Source organism: Oncorhynchus mykiss, chromosome 32 (assembly GCF_013265735.2).
Source record: "Oncorhynchus mykiss isolate Arlee chromosome 32, USDA_OmykA_1.1, whole genome shotgun sequence".
Taxonomy (NCBI): Eukaryota; Metazoa; Chordata; class Actinopteri; order Salmoniformes; family Salmonidae; genus Oncorhynchus; species Oncorhynchus mykiss.
The window spans coordinates 29528898-29550676 of record NC_050572.1 but is presented as its reverse complement, the minus strand read 5'-3'; the positions used below and the strand labels follow the sequence as shown (position 1 = coordinate 29550676).

At 44.9% G+C, this 21779-nt stretch overlaps 1 protein-coding gene across 8 annotated transcripts in view; it reads left to right on the top strand.

Moving 5' to 3' along the window:
• LOC110488241 (A-kinase anchor protein 9) overlaps window positions 1-21779 on the top strand; it is a 123554-nt gene that overhangs the window by 93739 nt on the left and 8036 nt on the right. For 4 of the 8 annotated variants that reach the window (XM_021560391.2, XM_021560393.2, XM_021560392.2 and 1 more), the window contains 21 exons: window positions 2368-2462; window positions 2685-2802; window positions 3973-4011; window positions 6955-7187; window positions 7511-7630; window positions 11670-11837; window positions 12734-12838; window positions 13190-13342; window positions 15124-15252; window positions 15696-16742; window positions 16968-17108; window positions 17207-17251; window positions 17422-17562; window positions 17728-17772; window positions 17887-18609; window positions 18865-18925; window positions 19280-19401; window positions 19534-19734; window positions 20568-20735; window positions 21050-21179; window positions 21444-21657. In XM_021560391.2, coding sequence (XP_021416066.2) covers window positions 2368-2462; window positions 2685-2802; window positions 3973-4011; window positions 6955-7187; window positions 7511-7630; window positions 11670-11837; window positions 12734-12838; window positions 13190-13342; window positions 15124-15252; window positions 15696-16742; window positions 16968-17108; window positions 17207-17251; window positions 17422-17562; window positions 17728-17772; window positions 17887-18609; window positions 18865-18925; window positions 19280-19401; window positions 19534-19734; window positions 20568-20735; window positions 21050-21179; window positions 21444-21657 — 4198 coding nt within the window. The remainder of the gene's footprint in view (window positions 1-2367; window positions 2463-2684; window positions 2803-3972; window positions 4012-6954; window positions 7188-7510; window positions 7631-11669; window positions 11838-12733; window positions 12839-13189; window positions 13343-15123; window positions 15253-15695; window positions 16743-16967; window positions 17109-17206; window positions 17252-17421; window positions 17563-17727; window positions 17773-17886; window positions 18610-18864; window positions 18926-19279; window positions 19402-19533; window positions 19735-20567; window positions 20736-21049; window positions 21180-21443; window positions 21658-21779) is intronic. The other 4 variants (XM_021560390.2, XM_021560387.2, XM_021560388.2 and 1 more) reach the window with 4 other exon arrangements.

The following is a 21779-nucleotide window of genomic DNA, read 5'->3' as shown; positions in this document are numbered from 1 at the left end:
ACTTAAAAGGTTGGATGAAACCTCGTTAGTGACAGCATTGAAATCTTAAAGGTTGGCCCATATATGAGTTGTCATTTTTATGTAGAAGGCTTTCTTGAGTGGCCTAATCCACTGTAAATATGATTAAATGTTGGGAATGTGAGTAAGATGCATTCCTTAGTTGTGATAAATGTGTTACTTCTACGTGGGTTCGTATACTTTTGTAATACTAACAGAATAAATGAAGACAGAAGGGTCGAGCCACCCATTCAAATTATTTGTGTTTACAGTAAACAAAGAGATCAGTTGGAGCACCGCAACCTTATGTAACTCATCAACACAACAATGTTCTTGGAAGAACATCTGACAAACATATTCGCCTCACCTATTTAGTATAGCTACTACATACTAGTACTAAATATGATTTTGTAAGGAATCTCTATCAGATCTTTGGGAACATTGCTAGTATGCACTCTTCCAAACAGATTTATCATCAGCTGAATTACATGCCAGTAGTGCATTTGCCTAGTGACCGGTAACAAGATGTTTAATAATAGAATATTTCATTGCATTTGTTGGCAACTTAGCCCTCTAGACTACACTCTGTCTAGCTAAATTGGTCTGACATTCTGCCTGTGTTTGTTTGTCTGAATATTTTTGTGTTCGTGTGCGCCTTGGGGAGGAGTGGGTGGGTGTTACATGCGAGTGCTTTTTAGATGTAGCATGTTTGTATAGTGTTGTGCACAAACAGTGCCTTCGGAAAGTATTCAGACCCGTTGACTTTTTCCACATTTTGTTACATTACAGCCTTATTTTAAATTTGATTAAATAGATTTTTTACCTCATCAATCTACACATAATACCCCCTAATGACAAAGCATTTATTTTTATTTTTATGTATTAACTTTACTCATTACTTTGTTGAAGCACCTTTGGCAGCGATTACAGCCTCAAGTCTTCTTGGGTATGACGCTACAAGCTTGGCACACCTGTATTTGCTCTGTCAGGTTGGATGGGGAGTGTTGCTGCACAGCTATTTTTAGGTGTTTCCAGCGATGTTCGATCAGGTTTAAGTCCGGGCTCCGGCTGTGCCGCTCAAGGACATTCAGAGACTTGTCCCGAAGCCACTCCTGCGTTGTCTTGGCTGTGTACTTAGGGTCGTTGTCTTGTTGGAAGGTGAACCTTCGCCCCAGTCTGAGGTCCTATAAGCTCTGGAGCAGGTTTTCATCAAAGATCTCCATTAATCTTTCCCTTGATCTTGACTAGTCTACCAGTCCCTGCCGCTGAAAAAACATCCCCACACCATGATTCTGCCACCACCATGCTTCACCATACGGATGGGGCCAGGTTTCCTCCAGACGTGACGCTTGGTATTCAGGCCAAAGAGTTCAATCTTGGTTACGTCAGACCAGAGAATCTTGTTTCTCATGGTCTGAGAGTATTTGGGTGCCTTTTGGCAAACTCCAAGCAGGCTGTCATGTGCCTTTAACTGAGGAGTGGCTTCCGCCTGGCCACTCTTACCATAAAGGCCTGATTGGTGGAGTGCTGCAGAGATGGTTGTCCTTCTGGAAGGTTCTCCCATCTCAACAGAGGAACTCTAGAGCTCTTTCAGAGTGATTATGGGGTTCTTGGTCACCTCCCTGACAAAGGCCATTCTCCCCCAAAATTGCTCAGTTTCGCCTGGCGGCCAGCTGTAGGAAGAGTCTTGGTGGTTCCAAAATTCTTCCATTTAAGAATAATGGAGGCCACTGTGTTCTTGGTGACCTTCAATGCTGCAGAAATGTTTTGGTACCCTTGCCTAGATCTGAGCCTGTCTCAGAGCTCTACGGACAATTCCTTCGACCTCATGGCTTAGTTTTTGCTCTGACATGCACTGTCAACTGTGGTACCTTATATAGACAGGTGTGCATTTCCAAATCATGTCCAATCAATTGCATTTACCACAGGTGGACTCCAATGAAGTTGTAGAAACATCTCAAGGGTGATCAATGGAAAGAGGATGCACCTGAACTTAATTTCGAGTCTCATAGCAAAGGGTCTGAATACTTATGTAAATAAGGTATTTCCGTTTTTTCTTTTCAATAAATTTGCAAACATTTCTAGACTGTTTTTCTTTTGTCATTATGGTGTATTGTGTGTACATTGCTGAGGATTTTTATTTATTTAATCCATTTTAGAATAAGGCTGTAACGTAACAAAATGTAAAAAGTCAAGGGGTCTGAATGCTTTCCAAAGGTACTATGTTTTTGGAGTTTATCGCCTTGATTGTGGTTGTGAGAGTCTGTATTTTCGCTTTAATGTGTGCTTGAACTGATACTATGTGTGTGATTGTGTGAATGTTTCACTCAACAATCTCTAAATCTATATATTAACACCCCCCCCCCCCAGGTCTGATTGATGGCTACACAGGTGAACGTGCTGCGCTGGAGGAGCAGGTGCGTCAGAAAGAGGAGCTACAGCTAAGCCTGGAGCAGGAGCTGCAGGTAAGACAGACCCACTCTTCAGTCTACAACCACCATAATCACTGTGTTTTATAACCGTTTAGGGTGACATGCTCTGATGTAATTATGTCATTTCAAGCAGTAATGCCCACTAGGTTAATATTGTCTCAAAACTATCCATGCAGATTTAAAGAAAATGGCGGACAATTATGTTGCAAGTTGTTTCCCATAGGTGCTCTAACTGATTGTCATTGGCTCCTGCAGGTGACGAGCAGCCGCCTACACGAACTGGAGCAGGAGAGGCTGCAGATGCAGGAAGAGCGTGAGATACTGTCACGGCAACAGGACGCCATGAGGGAGCATGCCGGCCCCCGCGAGTTACGTATGTGCCCCACCACTTACTCCTTGTGGATCTGAATGGAACCAAATATACATTTTGACAAACATTCAAGTATTCTACACAGTGAAATAGTCGTGAAAAAGTTACTTTCATATCATGTAAAGTGTATTGGATATGCACAGTGCCTATTCCAATACAGATGCTCAAAAACAAGCAGTTGGTGATAGTAGAGAACTGTGACTACGTCTTATATGACATCACTACTCCAAAGAGTGGGCAGGGTGAAGTGGGGGGGTCGTATCATTGAAATAGAAATACTGGTATTATGAGAAAAGCCCTTCAGACCATCGCAATTTGACAGTCATTTTATTTCTGTGGGTCCTATGACGAAGATAAAACAGGCCCATGTTCTTTTGCATACAGAAGGTTGGTTTATTTCCTTGATTAGATCTACATTTGACTATTTGTATGACTCATTGTCATCATCACACAGTATGTCAGCTTAGCAGGAGCCACTCATTGTTATTGTGTTACCACTCAATGACGTTGTAACAATTTTTATTCTGTGTTATAAATTCTTGTCATTTTTATTAATGTACTTTGTTATTACTGTACTTTGCTAAATTCCTGTAGAAAGGGTGACCATGATGAATTCATGTTGTAATGAAGTTTACAATTGATAACTGTTTTTGATGGAAATCCTCTGGGATAAAACAGAATCCTGGAACATGTGTAACACAAGTACTGCATCTGAAAAGTCTCACCTGCGTCGTGTTCATTAGGCAACAAATATAATTAAGTCGACTGAAACAGGGAGGAACTACCTTGACTTGTCTAATAAGACACACACTGCAAAACATTTTTAGATAGTTTTCTGATTCATTACCTCTATCATGTACTATTTCAAGGTATTCCATAGGTTAAGGAATAATCCATAATGAAATGGCAAGTATTCGACAAGCACATGAATTCAATGTACAGGGGGCCATTTTAGGAACACCTCACGCCGGCTCTCACGTTACAGCATTGGCTCATCCATCCTCTGCCGACACAGCTTTAACCAATACCACCACAGCACATGCAGGGAGGCCCCGCCCTCTCGTTTTCACCTCTCGCTTTCACCTCTCACATCCTTTCTCCTCCAGTCTTCCTCCTTTTTTATGACAAAACAAGTGCATGTTGAAATACTGTGCTTTCTTATTCTTCCTATAGGCCTAGTTGAAGCTGCAGTTGATGCAGCACCTGAAGCAGGTGTGTCCCACATCAGAGCATGGCCAGTCTGTTACTTTTTTGTCTCTAGTCGAGTGGCACTTCACAAATACATACAGTACCAGTCAAAAGTTTGGACACACCTACTCATTCAAGTGTTTTTATTTATTTATAATATTTTCTACATTGTAGGATAATAGTGAAGACATCAACACTAATCAATACCACATATGGAATCATGTAGTAACTAAAACAGTTTTAAACCAATCTAAATATATTTTATAGCCACCCTTTGCTTTGATGACAGCTTTGCACACTCTTGGCATTCTCTCAACCAGCTTCATGAGGAATGTTTTTCCAGCAGTGTTGGAGTTCCCACATATGCTGAGCCCTTGTTGGCTGCTTTTTCTTCACTCTGCGGTCAGACTCATCTCGAACCATCTCAATTGGGTTGAGGTCGGGTGATTTGTGGAGGCCAGGTCTTCTGATGCAGCATGCCATCACTCTCCTTCTTGGTCAAATAGCTCGTACACAGCCTGAAGGTGTGTTGGGTGATTGTCCTGTTGAAAGACAAATTATAGTCCCACTAAGCACAAACCAGATGGGATGTCGTATCGCTGCAGAATGCTGTGGTAGCCATGCTGGTTAAGTGTGCTTTGAATTCTAAATAAATCACAGTGTCACCAGCAAAGCATCATCACACCACCTCCATACTTCACAGTGGGAACCACACATGTGGAGATCATCCGTTCACCTACTCTGCGTCTCACAAAGACACTGCGGTTGGAACCAAAAATCTCACATTTGGACTCATCAGACCAAAGAACAGATTTCCACCGGTCTTATGTCCATTGCTTGTGTTTCTTGGCCCAAGCAAGTCTCTTCTTATTATTGGTGTCCTTTAGTAGTGGGTTCTTTGCAACAAGTCTCCTCTGAACAGTTGATGTTGAGATGTCTGTTATTTCAACTCAGTGAAGCATTTATTAGGGCTGAAATTTCTGAGGCTGGTAACTCTAATGAACTTATCTTCTGCAGCAGCGGTAACTATGGGTGTTCCTTTCCTGTTGCAGTCCTCGTGAGAGCCAGTTTCATCATAGTGCTTGATGTTTCTTGCGACTGCACAAAGTTATTGACATTTTCCGTATTGACTGACCTTCATGTCTTAAAGTAATGATGTACTGTCATTTCTCATTGCTTATTTGAGCTGTTCTTGCCATAATATGGACTTGTTCTTTTACCAAATAGGGCTATCTTCTGTATACCTCCCTACCTTGTCACAACACAACTGATTGACTCAAGCACATTAAGGAAAGAAATTCCACATATTAACTTTTAACAAGGCACGATTCCTGTCAGGAGAATTTAGTTATCGTGTTCATTACCCAGTCTGCTTGATCAGGATTTGTAGGATACTGATATAAATGAAGACAGACAGAGGCCCAGTCTACAATAGTACAATAGTTGAATGTTTATTCACAGGAACGTTCTCCCTATCATTTCCGGTACATTGGTCTATATACCTCACATTTCGTCATAAATGTCCCTCTCAGATATAAGGGCAATGTAGTTCACAAGTCTTCTCCTACTCACAAATTGTCTGCCACCTGTTAAACAATCTACTACAAGCCCAAGGTCTCTCCCCTCCCTGGGTGGGGACAGAATGTCCTGTAAGGAACACAGTATTCCAGCCGGTCTGACGATAGCTCCATTAGTTTCTAACAAGGAACAGAAAGTCCTTGTTCTAATTCTTGACTAAAACTACACACATTATATTCAGTGTTACGATTATAATAAGATTCATACGTTCATACAGTGACAGGGTAGTATTGTCTTTAGTTATATTTCTACGTTAAATGTATATATCATTTAGCCATTATTCATAAAAATCCCATAACAATTCCATATGTGTTATTTCATAGTGTTGATGTCTTCACTATTATTCTACAATGTAGAAAATATCAAAAATAAAGAGAACCCTTGAACGAGTAGGTGTGTCCGAACATTTGACTGGTACTGTATTTTTTTTAAATCAGCAACTCACAAAAAAAGCTTGGAGCTTGCTTGCTATGGGCTCACTCACTCAATCACTAACCCTTGCTTCCGCTTTTTCTTTTGATTCCCTTTTCTATATCATGGTTTGTCATGTTAATGTCTTATGGGTCAGCGTGAACATTCTCATTTTATTTATGATTGAGCACGATTGAAGGAATCGGATGAACTATATTTTGAGACATTGGTACTGTAAGCATAAGTATTTCCTTATTGGCAATCATCTTTGCTCCTAAATTAAAATCCCTTGATGTAAATGTTCAGAAGAGTTTAGCTCACCCTAACCTTACTTCACATTGTCCATGCTAACATCGTGACAATATCTGCTACCTTTGGAGTAAGATGATTGCTCAATTAGGAATTTGTCCCACCCCTTGCCTGCAAATGCATATGGGGCATGGATATTGCACCATCACAGCACTGTCTACGTCGTTGGTCTGTGGTTTGCACTCTCTTACCTTTTTATCTGTTGTACTAATACAATGGGGTTCGATCTTCTCTGGGGGAAGAAATGTTGGTTGGTTCAATGTTGGTTAAATGATGGCAGTGGGTTACTAAAGGGATATGTTGGGAAGATACTGGGTGTGAGATTCTGTTATATACAGTAGCTACATGATTCTGAAATGGAGGACTGTATTGGTGACATTTTGCTGAAAGCAGCCATCTCAATACTGTAATGCTGTTAAAATGCGTAAAACACAAGTTTAGAAGTTCTGAGACAAAAACAGCTAAATATACTTAGATTTTAAACGAATCGTAAGGCTGACAGGCCTGTAACTGATTTTCGGATTATTGACAGTCCACAACAACTCCATGTCAGCATCCTGTCCTGTTCATTGCTGGAATCAAACCTGTATGTCCAAAATCATTGACTCCTCCCCTCCAAAGCCACCTTATGTGACGCCTTCCGTCCGTCCCTCCCTCCCTTCACCCCAGACCTCCTGGAGGAGACGGAGAAGCTGATGGCTGAGAAGGTAGAGGTGCAGCGGCAGGCGGAGAAGGAGAGCCTGGACCTTCTGCACCAGGTGAAAACACTGGAGGCTGAGCTGGAGGAGCAGATCAACAGGGTCATCGAGCTGGAGCATGCCCGCAAGACTGAGAGCGGCGACCTGCTGCAGCAGATCCAGGCTCTGGAGAAACAACTGGAGAAGAATCGGAGGTTCCTGGATGTAAGAGATAGAGGGGAGGGAATGGGGAGGATGGATGCATGGCTGTACGGATGGATAGAGATGGGAGAGATGGATGAATGGGGTGGATGGGGGAGGACCATAGGAAGTCTATCGTTTAAAAGAATACAGATTTACATGAATGTTATATGAATGTACACTTTGGTTATTGGGGGTTAGGCAGTGCATAAAGCACTACACTTGATCCATTTATTCATCATCCATGTATTTCTGATTCAATGTATATATAATTTAATTTGATATGTAATGGGTATTTCCCATAGCAACTCTCCTTTAAAGGCTTTGTCTTCATCTCTGAACCCCAGGAGCAGGCTGTTGACCGCGAACACGAGAGGGACGTCTTCCAGCAGGAGATCTTGAATCTGGAGCAGCAGCTGAAGAACAGCCAGAAGCAGCAGCCCGGCTCTGAGCAAAGAAGCAGAGAGGTAACAGTTCAGTTCCGCAATAGCCCCAGCATTGAGCACCGTTGGACCCCACAGGCAGTTTCTCCCTCCTTTTGTTCCCTCACAATGGGAAAGGCAGTAATGTATATGCTCGTCTTGTAAAAATTGACTGTTGTTGCTCTGTACATGAGGGCTCAGTGTCAGCCAGGACAGTGGGGGGGGTAGAATTGCCTGTGGTTACCCAAATATGATCCCAGACTAGTCAAACTGGAACTGAAGGATAATGGACATAAACTCAGCAAAAAATAACCCTCCCTTTCTCAGGACCCTGTCTTTCAAAGAAAATTCGTAAAAATCCAAATAACTTCACAGGTCTTCATTGTAAAGGGTTTAAACACTGTTTCCCATGCTTGTTCAATTAACAATAAACAATTAATGAACATGCACCTGTGGAACGGTCGTTTAGACACTAACAGCTTACAGATGGTAGGAAATGAAGGTCACATTTATGAAAACTTAGGACACTAAAGAGGCATTTCTACTGACTCTGAAAAGCACCAAAAGAAAGATGCCGAGGGTCCCTGCTCATCTGCGTGAATGTGCCTTAGGCATTCTGCAAGGAGGAATGAGGATTGCGGATGTGGCCAGGGCAATAAATTGCCATATCTGTACTATGAGACGCCTAAGACAGCGCTACAGGGAGACAGGACGGACAGCTGATCGTCCTCGCAGTGGCAGACCACGTGTAACAACACCTGCACAACAACAGCTGCCGAGTTACACCAGGAACGCACAATCCCTCCATCAGTGCTCAGACTGTCCGCAATAGGCTGAGAGAGGCTGGACTGAGTGCTTGTAGGCCTGTTGTAAGGCAGGTCCTCACCAGACATCACTGGCAAACAACGTTGCATATGGGCACAAACCCACCGTCGCTGGACCAGACAGGACTTGCACAAAGTTCTCTTCACTGACGAGTCGCGGTTTTGTCTCACCAGGGGTGATGGTCGGATTCGCGTTTATCGTTGAAGGAATGAGCGTTACACCGAGGCCTATACTCTGGAGCGGGATCGATTTGGAGGTGGAGGGTCCGTCATGGTCTGGGGTGGTGTGTCACAGCATCATCGGACTGAGCTTGTTGTCATTCTTGTTGTCATCTCAACGATGTGCGTTATAAGTAAGGCATCCTCCCTCATGTGGTACCCTTCCTGCAGGCTCATCCTGACATGACCCTCCAGCATGACAATGCCACCAGCCATACTGCCCGTTTGGTGAGTGTTCTGCCATGGCCAGCAAAGAGCCCGGATCTCAATTCCATTGAGCACGTCTGGGACTTGTTGGTGAGGGCTAGGGCCATTCACCCCAGAAATGTCCGGTAACTTGCAGGTGCCTTGGAAGAGTGGGGTAACATCTCACAGCAAGAACTTGCAAATCTGGTGCAGTCCACGAGGAGGAGATGCACTGCAGTACTTAATGCAGCTGGTGGCCACACCAGATACTGACTGTTACTTTTGACCCCTCCCCTTTGTTCAGGGACACATTAATCCATTTCTGTTAGTCGCATGTCTGTGGAACTTGTTCAGTTTGTCTGTTGTTGAATCTTATGTTTATACAAATATTTACACATGGTAAGCTTGCTGAAAATAAACGCAGTTGATAGTGAGAGAACGTTACTTTTTTGCTGAGTTTATATGCTGGATGTGATTTTTGATGATTTTTTGGGGGTGAGGGCTGATTTGTCAATCATCGCCATGGTGATTTGTTTATTAACTGAGGGGGCTGTGGGTATTGTGTGATTTGTAATGCGTTTTGTACAACTAGTATTCTAGGTTTTTTTATGGAACATTTTATTGAACATTAATGGTTTTAACAGTGGTCTTGTCCTAAACACTTAATAATTTTATATCTTTCAAAAAAAGCAGTGTCCATGCGAGAGGTTGTATTGTACTCTCGCACCATGTTGTAGCTAGTAAATGTAATTAGATATTACATTAGGATATTTCTGCTGAGCATCATCATCTGGACCATGGAGGTCTGTCTTTGCATTATAATTGCATCTGCTATCATAACAGCTGTGATATCAAATCAAATTGATTTATATAGCCCTTCGTACATCAGCTGATATCTGTGTGCTGTACAGAAACCCAGCCTAAAACCCCAAACAGCAAGCAATGCAGGTGTAGAAGCACGGTGGCTAGGAAAAACTCCCTAGAAAGGCCAAAACCTAGGAAGAAACCTAGAGAGGAACCAGGCTATGTGGGGTGGCCAGTCCTCTTCTGGCTGTGCCGGGTGGAGATTATAACAGAACATGGCCAAGATGTTCAAATGTTCATAAATGACCAGCATGGTCCAATAATAATAAGGCAGAACACTTGAAACTGGAGCAGCAGCACGGCCAGGTGGACTGGGGACAGCAAGGAGTCATCATGTCAGGTAGTCCTGAGGCATGGTCCTAGGGCTCAGGTCCAGGTCCTCTGAGAGAGAGAAAGAAAGAGAGAAAGAGAGAATTAGAGAGAGCACACTTAAATTCACACAGGACACCGAATAGGACAGGAGAAGTACTCCAGATATAACAAACTGATCCTAGCCCCCCGACACACAAACTACTGCAGCATAAATACTGGAGGCTGAGACAGGAGGGTCAGGAGACACTGTGGCCCCATCCGAGGACACCCCCATATACTGCTTCTCTCTGGTTTACTGTACGTCAACTGAGTTGTTGTGGCTGGTTTCTGCTAAAAGTCATTTGCATCATCATAGCTCCACATCTCTTTGGCATGCTGTGGCAGTGGCTCTCCTTGCTGTTGCCATCAGCTGTGTTTTACATTTGTTACCATACTGTTGTTTGTGTTCAGTCTTTAACTGTATTATAGTGGCATGTGTTGTGGAAATGTAAGTAACAAGTAACTCAGAATGATCAGAATTATTTAAACACCATTATTGATACTGTAAGGGCTTGTTTTCACTAAGCTATATGCAGTTGACAATGTCACAGCAGCCTTTCTCTGCTATCAGAATCATAGAACCATTCCTTCTCCCATCACCTTCTCCTATTAGTCACTGCTATGCTCATTAAAGGCCATTCTCTCTCCCTCTTTCCTCCTCTTCCTCTTTGCTTCTCTTCCTCTTTGCTTCTCTCCCATGGCAGGTGGATCAGCTGACCTCCCAGGTATTGCTATAAGTTGCATTGAAACAGCCTCTCTCTATTAACAAAACTCCATCAGTTGCATGGTAGCAGCCTGTCATTGCAAACCACATTAGAGCCCCCCTCTTTCCCTTCCTCTGCTCTCTTTCTCATTTTCGTCCCGTTGAATATTCCTCTGTCTACCATAGCAGGTGGATCCCAGTGGTGCTAGCGTCATTGAAAAGGACCTTCCATTAAATATCATTAGCTGCACTCAAAACCTCCCTCTTCCCCCCTTTCTCCCTCTTTCCCCTATTCATCTCCCTTTCCCTACCATATAATAGGTGAGGATCATCTGTCCTCATAATATTGCTCCTGTTTACATTATCCTCTCTCCCTCTTTCCCTCTAGCCCCTAGTGATGGGGGGAAAATTGATAGTTACATATCGCAGTTTTTTTGGGGGGGGGCAATATTTTATCGATACTTTGACGCCAAGTATCGATTAGTAAAAAACACACATTTTTTGCTATGTAGCGTTAGCTGGTGCTGGCCGGCTGTACCTATACCAAAACTCTGGTATGTTTAATCTTATAGCGTGAGCCAACATGTTTCCAGCACTTTTATTTTCATGACTCATCTAAACTAATGTCCTAATGCTCTCTGCCTCTCTGCAGCAGACATTTAGTGAGCAATATGTTTGGAACATAAAATTGCACTAAAATCGCAGTATCGAATCGCAATATATATAAAATCATGACAATCGCAACCAGCCCTACTACCTCCTCTCTTTTCCCCCTCTCTTCAAAATGGCAGGTGGATCAGCTGACCTCCCAGCTACTGTGTTGTTACTACTAGCTAGCCACAGTGATACACTGAAGCTACAGACTGTACGATCCACACTGAAACCCCTCTTTCCCACCCTCTCCTTTCTCCTCCTCCTCATCCCTCTCCTCTCGCAGGTGGACCAGCTGACCCAGCAGCTGAGGGAGAAGGCGGACTGGTGCAGCGAGCTGCTGCTGGCGTCCGAGCAGCTGCAGCGCGAGGTGGGCGAGCGCAACGAGGAGATTGACAAGCTGGAGGGTCGCATCCGCGAGCTGGAGCAGGCGCTGCTGGCCAGCACCGAGACGGTGAGAGAGAAAAGAGAGATGGGTGGAGAGGAAGGGGGGATGGATGAAGTGGGATAGAGACTGAGAGAACAACAAAGAGAGGAAGATGGGGAAAAAGAGAGGAGGGACAAGTAGAGAAAGAGAGAGTGGGAAAAAGAGGAGTGGGGAGAGGTAAAGGGAGAGAGAGAAAGAGACAGTTCCCCCACTCCTTCCCGCCACTGCTGTTGATGATGCTGTGTTACGACTAGCGACTGCCGAGATTGCTCCCCAGAGGGAGTGTGTTGGGGGGGGGGGGGGGGGGTTCTATTTTCCTAGTGGGGACCTAAAATCTCAGTCACCAGAAGGACAAAGGCTATTTTAAGCTTAGTGGTTAGGGTTACTATTAGGGATAGGATTTTCAATGGAAATACATTTTAAGTCCGCACGAGGATAGAAGAACATAACGTGTGTGTGAGAGAGAGAATGATGTGCATGTTAGTGTCAGAATGAGTGTGTGTTCTGGTAGAGTGTGAGTGACAGCGTGAAGCTATATTTGCATATATATGGGTGTATGTGTGCATTGATAAAGGAGACTGAGTGTACCTGCATTACCCGACATCATGGCTGAGAATGTGTGTGCCCATAGTAATGAGTATTGAAACCAATATCACTGTTGGCAGGCTGAAACAGAGCAGTGAAAGAAATGTCCCCATACCTTGCTACTGCCCAGCTGATTAAGTGCATGACATCACAGATACTGTATATGATGTATGGCTGTGTGTGTGTGGCTATCCTGAGATTCGTGTGTATGCTTGTATATATTCTTGCGTGTGATGTGTGTATGTTTGCTTGTGTGTGCATGCGTCGCGCATGACTGGTCGCTAAATAATAACGTATTGTGTGTGCACGTTGCTTGCTTGCATGCATGTCTGTTTCAGGTGGATGATAAGAGGCAGGATGTGTCTGTTTGTGAGCTTGGGGACTCATCACTGGAGGCTCAGCTACAGACTGAAAGAGAGGCTCTGGACAGGAAAGAGAAAGAGGTAATGTATTATTTCTATTGGGGTTTCTTTCTTTCACATGTTTGGAAGGGAATTTCTAAGTAGCCAGTCCAGCACTGTGTCAAAGCAAGCCAGCGAAAACCTTGATTGCTTATCACCTCCCCCAATGATTTACATAAAGTAGACCTTTCCTCTACATGTTGCAACCCTTTGCCCGCCATCTTTCACTTCGCCTCAAATCACGCTCCTTCAATAGCCAATGATGGACACAAGACAGGTCCCACTTAGATTTCAAGTCCCCTGTTCATGTGTCGATGCCCTGGTCCTCAGTTAGATGGATAAGAACACACAACACTCCAGCTTGACTCCCCCCTTTCCCCTCCTCCCTTCCAGATCAGTAACCTGGAGGAGCAGCTGGAGCAGTTCCGGGAGGAGCTGGAGAACAAGAGTGATGAGGTGCAGCAGCTCGACATGCAGCTGGAGATCCAGAGGAAGGAGCTGAGCACCCAGCAGAAAGACCTGGAGACCAAGGACCACCTGCTCCAGGTAATCTGCCAACACAGCTAGGCTAGCATGTACAGTTGAAGTTGGAAGTTTTCATACATCTTAGCCAAAAACAAAATGGCCACAACTTTGGAAGTATGCTTGGGGTCATTGTCCATTTGGAAGACCCATTTGCGACCAAGCTTTAACTTCCTGACCGATGTCTTGAGATAGATGTTGCTTCAATATATCCACATACTTTTCCTACCTCATGATGTCATCTATTTTGTGAAGTGCATCAGTCCCTCCTGCAGCAAAGCACCCCCACAACATGATGCTGCCACCCCCATGCTTCACGGTTGGGATGGTGTTCTTCGGCTCGCAAGCCTCCCCCTTTTACCTCCAAACATAACGATGGTCAATATGGCCAAATAGTTATATTTTTGTTTCATCAGACCAGAGGACATTTCTCCAAAAGGTATGTTTTTTTGTCCCCATGTGCAGTTGAAAACCGTAGTCTGCCTTTTTTATGGCGGTTTTGGAGCAGTGGCTTCTTCCTTGCTGAGCGGCCTTTCAGGTGATGTTGATATTTTACTGTGGGTATAGATACTTATGTACCTGTTTCTTCCAGCATCTTCACAAGGTCCTTTGCTGTTGTTCTGGGATTGATTTGCAATTTTCACACCAAAGTACGTTAATCTCTAGGAGACAGAACGCGTCTCCTTCCTGAGCGGTATGACAGCTGTGTGGTCCCATGCTGTTTATACTTGCATACTATTGTTTGTACAGATGAACGTGATACTTCAGGCGTTTGGAAATTTCTCCCAAGGATGAACCAGACTTGTGGAGGTCTACAATTTTGTTTCTAAGATGTTGTTTTCTTCTTGGCTGATTTCTTTTGATTTTCCCATAATGTCAAGCAAAGAGGCACTGAGTTTGAAGGTAGGCCTTGAAATACATCCACGGGTTCACCTCCAATTGACTCTATTGATGTCAATTAGACTATCAGAAGCTTCTAAAGCCATGACATCATTTTCTGGAATTTTCCAAGCTGTTTAAAGGCACAGTCAATTTAGTGTATGTAAACTTCTGGCCCACTGGAATTGTGATACAGTGAATTATAAATGAAGTAATCTGTCTGTAAACAATTGTTGGAAAAATAACTTGTGTCATGCACAAAGTAGATGTTCTAACCGACTTGCCACTATAGTTTGTTAACAAGAAATTTGTGGAGTGGTTGAAAAACAAGTGTTAATGACTCCAACCTTAGTGTATGTAAACTTCCAACTTCAACTGTAGGTAGCCTTAGCCCCCCCACACAGCTAGGCTAGCATGTAGGTAGCCTTAGCCCCCCACACAGCTAGGCTAGCATGTAGGTAGGTAGCCTTAGCCCTCCACACAGCTAAGCTAGCATGTAGGCAGCCTTAGCCACCACATAACCAAGCTAGTATGTAGGCAGCCTGGGCCACTACGCTAGGCTAGCATGTAGGTAGCCTGGGCCACAATGCTAGGATAGCATGTTGATAGCTTAGCCACAGCTAGGCTAACATTTAGATATGCCAGACAGTTAGACTAGCAGCAACCAGGTAAAACACAACAAATAGCCACGAAAAAGGCTAACATTTACTATAGGTAATCCTTAATCCAACAAGGTTGACACGTGGTTTCCATCTGCTAAACAAAGCCACATTAGCCAAAGCAACAAATGTGGGACCTGTTAGGCTAATATGGTAGTAGTGATAGGCAGTATCCCCACCCTAAAGATAAACAAATCCCCCATAAATGTTCCTTCCCTATTGTCTTTGTCCCAGTTTATTAAGGGTGATTTTTTTTTGTGTTGAAAGCCAGCAGATTATAATCTCCGAACATATGATACATTTTTGAAGGTGATGGAGGAGAAGGACAGGGAAATAGCCCTTCTTAATGAGCAGATGGCTAAGCTTCAACACACGGAATCAGCCCCTGATAACAAGGTAACCCCATATACATATATGTTACAGACAGACCATTTGATCTTCTGTCCACATATATGAATATCTCTGTGATAGTGGATCAGTGTGTGTGTTGTGTGACAGCCGTTTATTTTATTTTTAATTTTTGTTTGGACTTATCAAAACCTAAAATGGTAGGTTTAGTGGGCCTCCCATCTTGTGATATATGGTTTTTATGTTGGCTTACTAAACATCTGAGAACACTTGGAACACCCTAGAAGTGTCCAACAAATCAGAATTTGTTCCTGGAGTACCGTTGTTACCTGATTGAGTTTCAACCATAGATAATATATCACAAAAATGTTAGTTAATATTGCTATCTTGCCGTGGCACAACTCTGAGGTTTACCAGAAAGGATGAGCCAGTCTTTTTCCTCCACATCTTCGTCCTTATACCTACATTCGCTGCTCCATCCTTCCCTTCAGGAAATCAATGCGAGGGACGAACTACTGTGGGAGCTGGAGTCCCAGGTGGAGTGCATGCGGAGCGAGCAGCAGCGCCTGAAGAAGAACAGCGAGGAGGAGCTGGAGCAGCTAAACGCTGTCATCGACAAGCTCCAGGAGGAGCTAGCCAACATCGAGCGGAAGCAATCCTCGGAGACGGACGAGGAGCTCAAGGGCCAGTTGGAGAGCCAGGTCGGAGGTCCCAGCAAGGAGGAGTACGACGAAATGAAGCAAAAGATGGACCTGGCCACCCAAGAGCTGGACACCATCAAAGCCGAGCAATGCATGCTCCTGGAGAGGTACCGGTGCTTGCAGGAGAGCAGGCTAGCATTAGCCGAATCGGAAAAGGAGCAGTCGGACGACACCGCGATGGAGCTGCAAGATGCCCTCAGGGAGAAGACTGCAGAATTCTTGGTGGTGCAGGCTCAGATCCAGGCGCTGGAGCAGAGCGCCACCTCCAGGTTGGAGGAGCTGAGCCTCCGCGTCCAGGAACTTGAAGCCTGTGTCAGAGAAAGGGATTCTGACCTGATCCGCTGCCGGTTCCTGGTGGAGCGTGCCCAGGAGGACGCCGACGAGCTCCAGCGCAAGGTCCAGGATCTGGAGGACAAGCTGAGGGAGAGGGTGGCGGCCGCGCTTGTCAGCCAGGCCCAACTGGGCGCCGTCCAGCAACAGTTGCATCAATCGCAGGAGTCCAAGGGAAAGAGAACCAAAGAATTCAGCCACCAGGATCCCCAGGGACAGATGGAGGTACCGGACTTTGGGTTTGCAGGAACGTCCCGCGCAGCGGAGATCCAAGGAGCCAAACAGGGCCCCACGGGGAAGGTGGTCCTCCTGACGGAGAAGCTCCGCGAGCTGGAGGTGGGCCTGAGTGGCATACAGAAGGACCAGGAGCTGCAGAAGCAGCTGCTCTCCAGTTCCGAGGAGGAGGTGTTGGAGTACGAGAAGAGGCTGGTCATGCTCATGGATTTGCTCAATCAGATGAGGACGACCAAGCCTGGTGGATACCAGAGAACGTTTACGGCCGAAGAGGTAGGACTTCCATAGGCAATCTAGGATCTCCCATAGGCAATAAGTTAAGGCTAAAGTTAAGTTAGCTCTAGCCTGCACTGCCTCCTATAAATTCCCTTTTTAGGTGTTAGAGTTAGCCTGTAGTACTTCCCATCGATGAGTGGATTACCTGTAGCCTACACTGTCTGTAATGTTTTTCACAGTTTAATTGCTGACAAGCTGCTATCTCTTTGAACTCTGAACCAGACTCCATCTTCTGGAGAAAACGAGCCGGCTGTATCTAGGATGATACAGGAACTACAGGAGGTCAGAGACGAGGCTTCAGCCACTAAAGCACAGCTCAGCAGTTGCAGGGAGAACAGCAATAAACTCCAGCAGGAGCTCAAGGTATGTAATATCACACTCAACAACCATGTTTGATTAGTGCTCTATTCAACTTGTTGCTTGAAAGGGAGTTACAATTATCACATATTTTCCTTTTTTAGGCAAAAGAGGTTGCAATAGCAAAGCTTCAAGAAGACCTTCAAAGGGTAAGAAACAAAGGGAGTTCCTCCGTTTACCATAGGCACAGACACAATTCTACTGCCTCAGTGTTGCTAAAGTACTGCGATACTTTCTTGTTCTTGACATTCCCTTAAATTCATTGTCTTGAAATCCAAATTCTAGAAATTCTAACATCTAACACTTCTACCTTTGACAGCAGGTGTCATTGGGAGGCGGGGAGGCCAAGGTGTCTGAGCTCCATCGGCAGCTGAAGGAGGTCAAAGAGGAGGCCGCTGCCACCAAAGAGGAGCTCAGCAGCTACAGGGAACGCTGTGACAAACTACAGGAGCTGCTACAGGTATGAACACAGTCCCAATCAACCAGTGTTCAGCAGAGCAAAGAACTGTCCATTTTGTGTGGATAACTGGACATTTAAAAATGTTGATCAAATGGGAAGTTGTATGTTTGTAGTCTTTTCAGTGATTAACCAATCCGACCATTTAAATATTTTTTTGTACCGAAGGAGAGAGAGATGACCATAGCACATCTAAAGGGAGAACTCCACCGGGTAAGTGTATATTGCTGCATGGAAGAATATTCCAACTTTACTCAACAATATGGAAAAATATCTATTGGCATATCTTCACTTCTGTATCGATTTTGGTGTCTCCGAACTTTACAGGCCTCATCGGAAGGTGACAGTGCCACCGCGTCTAAGCTTCTCCAAGAGCTCCAGGAGGTCCGAGAAGAGGCAGCTGCTACCAAAGAACACCTGAACAGCTTCAGGGAGTGCAGCGATAAACTCCAGAACGAACTCCAAGTCCGCGACCTGTCCATTGCACAGCTTCAAGAGGAGCTCCAACAGCTCAGAATAGCCTTGTCAAAAACCACAGAGTCACCGTCACCACTATTCCCACTATCACCATCTCAGTCTCCCTCACCCCAGCAGCAGCAGCCGGTACCAGCCTCCAATCCGAAAAAGAAAGGAGTCAAACCGCAAGACCACCGCCATGGAGCCAAGGGAAAAATGGCCGCCACTGCCAAAGACAAACCATCGCTCTCTAGGAAGATCTCTGCCGCGGAGAACAAAACGTCCTCTGACAAATCGTCTGGTCTTAATGTATCTCAACGTCTGCCTCGTACAGATGCTGGCACCCAGACGGAGACCTTTTCCTCCCAGACATCTGACCAGCCCAGGTCTGTGTCAGAGGAAGAGGTGGAGGAGATGATCGGGGAGTACCAGGAGAAGATCGTACAGATGCAGGAGCTGCACGCAGCGGAGATCCTGGACATGGAGGCCCGGCAAATCGCAGAGAGCGAGGCCCTGAAGAGGGACGCTCAGATGCTGGAGGAGGAGTGTAGGGCTCTCAAGACCGTCATCGAGAAGCTACAACGCTCTCATGAGGTGAGTTCGTTGGGCGACATCTCAGCAGACCTGAGTTGTGCTCATTAGGCATAAAACAGAAGTGAGTAACAGAACAAAAGTCTACCCGGAAGCTTGTTTTCTTTTTCTTTTGCAGAACCCGGTTTCGGTCTGTTCTCTTTAATTTGGTGCTTAATAAACATGACCGAGATGATGAGCTTGACATTTTTATGGGGGAGTGGGGAGGTAAAGGAACTCAAACTCTTCTGTGTTCTGCCCTGGTTCTATGCCCTCCAGGCCCCCTCATCGAGACCAGAGCGTCCCGCAGGATCGCAATTTAAAGACGGCTACACCAGTGGTAAGTTGTTGTAGTGTCACACATTGCACCTCCATGCCAAATGTGAGCCTCTGTATTCAATGCTATGCCAAGTGTCTCTCAAGAGGTTGCATGCTTTCACTAGTAATCGCAATACCTTAGGCGATATAACACCTTCACAATCAATGCATAAATATGCATACAATACATTATCAACAAACACAGCATTTTACGAGTCATGGTGTGTGTCTTTTGAGTTGATGCATATGTTTGCTAGTGTTTGACGAAGGATGCTTTGCATGATTTGAGAAAATGTTATTTTTCATGCCTATTCAAAGAAAGAGTTTTTTGCTTCCATTGGTATGCAATGTTAACCTTGTGTGTACCCTATTGCAGACAGCAGTTCTGAATGGAGTCAGCGGACAGGTTATGACCTGCCTAATCTGCAGCAGGAGTTCAGGACCACGCCAGAGGGAGCCAGGATAGAGACAGACGAAGCCCTGCCTGACAGAATTAAGGTACAAGAACTGCATTTGGAAATGTAAAGTTAAGCATGTCTTTGTATGCCAATCTGTGTATTGGTGTAGATGTCTAGTTTGCACATGGTTTAATGTTTATGAGATGTATCTCTGTACATGTGTCCCCTCCAGAACCTGCTTCGTGAGGTGCACCAGGAAGGTATGCAGGTGCTATCCCTGTCGGAGCTGCCAATCCCAGAGGGCGAGGCTGACTCAGCCAGCCTGATCCACCATGCTCAGGGCTGGCCCAAAGAGAGAGGGGCCTTGCTGGCCACTGTGGAGTCCCTCAAGGCCCTCATTGCCCAGATGCAGACACACAGCAGGGAAACACAGGTACAGTACTGGTAGCATCTGTACTGTGTAGCGTGGATACTTTGTACTAGTAGCCTCACTTAAATACCTTAGGGGTTTTGTTGATCTCAGTTTAACCCCCAAGGTTGATGTCTGTGTCCCTGTTAAAATCGAATTAGCATAATAAATCCCCCCCCGAAAACATCAGTTTAAGTTAGAGATATTTGTCGCACTTCTGCATCTGCATGAAAGGTGACAGAGCTAGAGCGGTATTTGTCAGACCATGAGACATTATGCTCTACGACCCCCACAAGCGTCTTGGGACTCGTCTGAAGTTGGTACAGCTGATCTACCAACTTCTGTCTGTAGCACCCGAAGAGTTTGGGCTCTAGGAAACACACAGGCCTCACAAAATAATTGTGGAAATATATATGGAGACACTTTAGTGACAAAAATAAGAGGTTAAATACATGTAAATAAATAAATAAATAAAAAACATGTATGTATATATAACAAATGTTTCCTTATCTTTGAGATCTAGGATAGACCCTTTAGAAGTTTAGTGAATCTATTATTCAATGCGTTTGTCTGGGCTAATAGCAGTAAGGCCAAATAAATATTTTCATAAAATACTTTTTTTGGTACTTCAAGGGGTCTTAAAATTCAAAATAAAATAGCAAAATTATCCTTGGTATGGCCTTCTTAAAACAATTCCATAAAGCTTAGTAGAACCCCCCCTCCCCTGGCTTAGACAGGGCTAAGACTTTGATGGGTTCAGTGAAACACAGCTTTTAAGGCTTAATTAAGCCTTCAGAAACCCTTTTTCCCCCTCATTGTCTGTAAATATGCATGTCTATGTGCTTGTGTATGTTCAGACTCCAGGTAGTGCGGACTGGCGTGGAGAGCTGCTGGGGGCAGTGCAGCAGGTGTTTGTGAGGGAGCGGAGTGTGCTGAAGAGCACCCTCTATGCCCGTCTGGACCAGCTGGACACTAGCGACGCTGTCATCCACCTCAACCATCTGGAGCACAGGCTAGCTGAGCAGGTTACTGAAAAACTATGTACACTTTAGCTTAACTTCTGGCTAACCTTAGCATTAGCCTCAACTAGCTGGAGCACATGCTAGCTGAGCAGGTAGCTAACAAACACTTAACACTCAGGTTAGCCTTAGACATTACCTGCTTATCTTGGTATTAGCCTATTAGCTAGCTGGAGTGTGGGATATAGCCAACAGATAATTAAGAAATATAGCGCAGTTTTAGTCTAGGGTCTATTTCTCCACTTCGTAGGATAACTTGGTGGTTATATGCATTGTTTTTAAGTTCCAAGGCTAAACTATGTCTGTGTGTAAATCTACAGGATGCCCATCACAGGGATGCCATGGGGATGCTGCAGGCTGCAGACAGAAGCAGTTTGCTGACAGAGGTCCGGCAGCTCCGGGTCCAGCTACAACAAATCCAAGCCCAGGAGCCTGGCAGATCCAATCAAGGTCTGTAGTCTGGCCCTCCAATTGCTTCTCGTGCTGTGTGGGTGGGTGGTAAGGACACATAGGGATGATGGATGAACGTGTGGGGGCTGGATGGATGGATAAATTCATTGATTTTTTGATTGTGTAATATCTATAGTAAATTGTCTTAGATGAGGTCACAGCTATTCAACTCAATGCAACCAATTTAATGAATCTAAAAAGGAGAAACAGCAGCTGATTCTAATGTATTGCATGTTGTTTTGTCTGGCTGCTTGTCCCACTCAGGTGTTCAGCCCAGTGTGTCGCCTGGTGTTGAGCAGCAGAGGGAGAGAGGAGCCCCTCAGGCTGGTTTGTGTGGCATTCAGGAGCCCCCCACACTGCAGCAGGCTGACAGGGCTCTGCTGGAGGAGCTGAAGGGAGAACTGTCCCAGACCAAACTAGAGCTGGAGACCACACTCCAGGCCCAGCAAAAACACCTGAAGGAGCTGGACACAGTCAGGTAAGGTTTTAATGCACGCTCACACAAACACACACCATCAGTGTCTTAGTTTGATACATAAAAGAGCAGAACATTCTCAGGTAAGACTATTTAGAGATGTACAGAAACAAACATCGACTTAC